At 55.2% G+C, this 5,746-nt stretch overlaps 1 protein-coding gene across 1 annotated transcript in view; it reads right to left on the minus strand.

Annotated features, from left to right (window-relative positions):
• Nucleotides 1-356: 356 nt before the first annotated feature.
• LOC143293114 (uncharacterized) overlaps nucleotides 357-5,746 on the minus strand; it is a 25,847-nt gene continuing 20,457 nt past the window's right edge. The window contains exons 9-12 of the mRNA XM_076604022.1: nucleotides 5,310-5,555; nucleotides 2,593-2,868; nucleotides 954-1,124; nucleotides 357-479 (exon numbers count right to left, since the gene is read on the minus strand). Coding sequence (XP_076460137.1) covers nucleotides 357-479; nucleotides 954-1,124; nucleotides 2,593-2,868; nucleotides 5,310-5,555 — 816 coding nt within the window. The remainder of the gene's footprint in view (nucleotides 480-953; nucleotides 1,125-2,592; nucleotides 2,869-5,309; nucleotides 5,556-5,746) is intronic.

The following is a 5,746-nucleotide window of genomic DNA, read 5'->3' on the forward strand; positions in this document are numbered from 1 at the left end:
GTGCTTTAGAAAAAAAATTCTTGAACAAAATATTTGTTGTCTTGTCTTGTCATGTCTTGTGAAGGTTCGTGGCGCCTGTCACAGCGGTCAAAAGGTCCTTTGAGTTCACAGAGCGGTCAGAAAGGTCCTTTGAGTTCACAGAGCGGTCAGAAAGGTCCTTTGAGTTCACAGAGCGGTCAGAAAGGTCCTTTGAGTTCACAGAGCGTGAAGAAATGTCCTTTGACTTGACAGAGCAGTCAGAAAGGTCCTTTGAGTTCACAGAGCGGTCAGAAAGGTCCTTTGAGTTCACATAGCGTGAAGAAAGGTGCTTTGAGTTCACAGAGCGGTCAGAAAGGTGCTTTGAGTTCACAGAGCGGTCAGAAAGGTGCTTTGAGTTCACAGAGCGTGAAGAAGGTGACGCCCCGTCCATCCATGGAGAGAGCCATGACGTTGTCCTCACCCACAGTGATGGCGCGAGGGTCAGGCAGGCCTGTCAGCACCTGACGAACAACACACACACACACACACACACACACACACACACACACACACACACACAGATATATATATAGGATGGAGGGGCACGGCGGGAGGGTGGGGGTCGTACTCCTGTATTTCGTATTCATTAATTGTTGATTATATCAACGTGTTCTATTAATTATGTATGACTTGCCCATCACCACCACCATCTCTCTCTCTCTCTCTCTCTCTCTCTCTCTCTCTCTCTCTCTCTCTCGTTCTCGGATTCTTTATTGCCAATGTCAAATGATTATCCATGTATCCGAGAATAATAATGTGCATGCTGTACTGCTATAATCTATTTTCCTTTTTCGAGGGCAGGATGAAGAAGAAAAAAAAAGCGTTGTCCTGCTTACCACATTATCCCAAGAAATAAAATCTATTCAGTAGAATTCAATTCTCTTTCCAGTCACATTGAGTTATCTCTCTTTAAAGGTGACAGGGTGGCTGCGTACCTGACAGAGTAGCTTCCCGTGCTGGGACAGCAGCAGAACGTTGGGTCCGTCCACCAGCAAGATCCGATCATGGCGGTCTGTGCACAGGCCTCGGATGTAGTGCTGGTCCTCGCTGCTGCTGCTGGTGCTGCTGCTGCTGGCGGTGGTGGTGCTTTTGTAGACAAACTTCACCTGGAGGAAATAGTTTTAATTTGGATTTTAATTTCACGTGAACTGCACGAGACGGTCGGTGGGTTATGGAAACAAGAACATACCCGGCATGCACAACCCAACCCCCACCCACTCAATAATGAAAACGGATTATGGCTACCTACATGGCGGTGGTAAATACGGTCAAACACGTAAAAGCCCACTCCGTGTACACCAGTGAGCGTGGGAGTGGCAGCCTACGAAGGAAGAGGAACATTACCTCCCCTGCCTGGTCCAGATAGATCAGTTTCCAGTATTACCTCCCCTGCCTGGTCCAGATAGATCAGTTTTGTTTTTTGTTGATTTTGTTGTTGTTGTTGTTGTTGTTTTTGTGTGTGTGTGTGTGTTTTTTTGTTGTGTTTTTTTGGTTTTTTTTTTGCTGCCCCATCATCTGCACCGTTTCAGTGGCATTACTCCCACGCCGCTCATTTAGATTCCCCCATACACGGCCACACCCGGGTACGTCCGTCGCAGTTCCAGCGTCAGCGGTCCACAGGGAACCATCGATGTTAGATCGCCAGGAGGCCACACACCAAAGGAGACCCCGCACTGCTGCTGAGTCACTTCGGTGGTGTTCAGTGGTGCCTGTTCTGATTTAACGTACTTGGGACACCACCTACTAAGCCCCCTACTAACGACATTAATGGCTTAGTCGCGGATCCAGACTGAGTGAGCGTCCCTCCCAGAGTGGAGACCGCCACCACGTCCCTCAAACAACAGCCCCCCATGAATCTGCCGACACTGACGACATTGACAGAACTCACCCCAAGCACGGAAGTGGAGGGTATCGAAACTGAGGTCACCATGAGAGCAGGGCACGAAAGGCCACAGACTTTGAGACTATTTTGTTTTATATTGATGACGATGAAGGAGGAGGAGCATGACGATGATGATGACAATGTTGCTATGGAGGTCCATTTTGGTTTGGGACTGCGTGACAAGGCTGTACTCTACGCTTCCTGTCATAATGATATCTCGGCGTTAACCAGGCCCGAGAGATACAGACACTTGCAGTGTTGGTCAGGTAATTAGAGCACCACACCCAAAGACGCATCCTTGAAGTGGATGACACTCGACTGTGTGGTCCCAGTCTCCCCATTTAAGCCCACAGCACACTCAACTTTAGGTAGGAGCCAGCCACAGGCTGAAAAACCCACCTCCGCTGGGATTCGAACCTGCGTCCTCCCAGCCGTCAGTCCGCGACCGCTAACCACTTCGCCACGGCGGCTGGTGATAGATCAGTTTTCGGTATTACCTCCCCTGCCTGGACCAGACAGACCAGTTTCCGGTATTACCTCCCCTGCCTGGTCCAGACAGACCAGTTCCCGGTATTACCTCCCCTGCCTGGTCCAGACAGACCAGTTTCCGATATTACCTCCCCTGCCTGGTCCAGATAGTTTCCGGTATTACCTCCCCTGCCTGGTCCAGACAGACCAGTTTCCGGTATTACCTCCCCTGCCTGGTCCAGACAGACCAGTTTCCGGTGCTGGCGGTCAGTGACCAGGATGTTGCCGTGCAGCGAGGCGAGGCCTGACGGCTGGGTGAAGAGCGTGACGCCGTCAGTGTCGCCCTCTATGGAGCGGAGTCTCCGGCCCGTGATGTCTACAATGTCCACGGAGGGCGGGAACTTGCAGGCCCCTGCCACGCTGGTGGGGCTGAGTGACGTCAGGGCCCAATAGTCCTTCCGGGTCCGCACCGTCGTCTGCAGGATGAGGGTCTGGTCCGTCTGGATCAGAGAGGGGGTGGGGAGAGGGGTGCACACACTGGATCACAGTTCACTGTGACGGTCAGAGGGGGGGAGGGGGTGGGGGAGAGGGGTGCACACACTGGATCACAGTTCACTGTGACGGTCAGAGGGGGGGAGGGGGAGGGGGGAGGGGTGCACACACTGGATCACAGTTCACTGTGACGGTCAGAGGGGGGGAGGGGGAGGGGGGAGGGGTGCACACACTGGATCACAGTTCACTGTGACGGTCAGAGGGGGGGAGGGGGAGGGGGGAGGGGTGCACACACTGGATCACAGTTCACTGTGACGGTCAGAGGGGGGGGGAGGGGGAGGGGGAGAGGGGTGCACACACTGGATCACAGTTCACTGTGACGGTCAGAGGGGGGGAGGGGGGAGGGGTGCACACACTGGATCACAGTTCACTGTGACGGTCAGAGGGGGGGAGGGGGAGGGGGGAGGGGTGCACACACTGGATCACAGTTCACTGTGACGGTCAGAGGGGGGGGAGGGGGAGGGGTGCACACACTGGATCACAGTTCACTGTGACGGTCAGAGGGGGGGGGGAGGGGTGCACACACTGGATCACAGTTCACTGTGACGGTCAGAGGGGAGGGGAGGGGGGGAGGGGTGCACACACTGGATCACAGTTCACTGTGACGGTCAGAGGGGGGGTGAGGGGGGGAGGGGTGCACACACTGGATCACAGTTCACTGTGACGGTCAGAGGGGAGGGGAGGGGGGAGGGGTGCACACACTGGATCACAGTTCACTGTGACGGTCAGAGGGGGGGGGGAGGGGTGGAGGGGTGCACACACTGGATCACAGTTCACTGTGACGGTCAGAGGGGGGGTGAGGGGGGGAGGGGTGCACACACTGGATCACAGTTCACTGTGACGGTCAGAGGGGGGGGGGGAGGGGTGGAGGGGTGCACACACTGGATCACAGTTCACTGTGACGGTCAGAGGGGTGGGAAGGGGGGGAGGGATGCACACACTGGATCACAGTTCACTGTGACGGTCAGAGGGGGGGGGGAGAGGGGTGCACACACTGGATCACAGTTCACTGTGACGGTCAGAGGGGTGGGAAGGGGGGGAGGGATGCACACACTGGATCACAGTTCACTGTGACGGTTTAGAGGGGAGGGGAGGGGGGAGGGGTGCACACACTGGATCACAGTTCACTGTGACGGTCAGAGGGGGGGGAGGGGGGGAGGGGTGCACACACTGGATCACAGTTCACTGTGACGGTCAGAGGGGGGGAGGGGGGGGGGAGGGGGTGAGGGGTGCACACACTGGATCACAGTTCACTGTGACGGTCAGAGGGGGGGAGGGGGGGGGGAGGGGGGGGAGGGGTGCACACACTGGATCACAGTTCACTGTGACGGTCAGAGGGGGGGTGAGGGGTGCACACACTGGATCACAGTTCACTGTGACGGTCAGAGACGGGGGGGGGGGGTGCACACACTGCAGGCACAACGTGGATTGTTGGATAGAAGGGAGAGAGATGAGGGAGATGGATCAGGAGAGGGGAGAGGAATGAGGGAGAGGGTTCCAGCAGGACGAACAGAGGATGGAGTGAGACAATAACTCAGTTATGATGTAACAGGCAGGAGTGTGCAGAGATGAACAGTGGAATTAAGTGAGGGAGTTATGTAATAACGGGATGGTGTGGGTTGGGGTTGGGGGGGGGGGTGGAAGTATCATCATCATCATTATCATCACCACCATAATCACCACCATGATTACCATCACCACCACCACTACCTTCATCACCACCACCACCATAATCGTCATCACCACCACAACTACCTTCATCATCACCACCACCATAATCACCATCACCACAACCATGATCACCACTATCACCACCATAATCATCATCACCACCACCATAATCACCACCATGATTACCATCACCACCACCACTACCTTCATCACCACCACCACCATAATCACCATCACCACCACAACTACAATCACCATCACCATCACCATAATCACCATCACCACTACAACTACTTTCATCACCACCATATTCACCATCACTACCACAGCTACTTTCATCACCACCACCACCACCACCACCATAATCACCATCACCACCACCATAATCACCATCACCACTACAACTACTTTCATCACCACCATATTCACCATCACCACCACAGCTACTTTCATCACCACCACCACCACCATAATCACCATCACCACCACAACTACCTTCATCACCACCACCACCATCACCACCATAATCACCATCACCACCACCATAATCACCATCACCACCACAACTACCTTCATCACCACCACCACCATCACCACCATAATCACCATCACACCACCATAATCACCATCACCACCACAACTACCTTCATCACCACCACCACCATCACCATCACCACCATGATCACCATCACCCCCCACACACACACACACCACTGACCACAGTGACGATGTAGAGACACTGATGACCAGACACGGCCACCACGTTGGGCTGGGTGAGAGTCAGCCCCCAGGGTCTGGTCTTCAGGGTCAGGGTGAGGGCCCTGGGTGGCGACTCCTGGTGTGCGGGGATGAGGGCCTTGAGGGCCTTGTTGGCGTTGTCGGTCACCAGCAGCCTGTTTCCCTCCAACAGCAGGACATCCTTGATGCTGGCTGCCTCCTGGTCCTCGCTCGTCCTCAGGCTGACCTGGGGCACCACACACACACTGACCTGGGGCACCACACACAGACTGACCTGGGGCACCACACACTGACCTGGGGCACCATACACTGACCTGGGGCACCACACACACACTGACCTGGGGCACCACACACTGACCTGGGGCACCACACACACACTGACCTGGGGCACCACACACAGACTGACCTGGGGCACCA

The sequence above is a fragment of the Babylonia areolata genome, chromosome 18 (assembly GCF_041734735.1).
Source record: "Babylonia areolata isolate BAREFJ2019XMU chromosome 18, ASM4173473v1, whole genome shotgun sequence".
NCBI classification, from domain to species: Eukaryota; Metazoa; Mollusca; class Gastropoda; order Neogastropoda; family Buccinidae; genus Babylonia; species Babylonia areolata.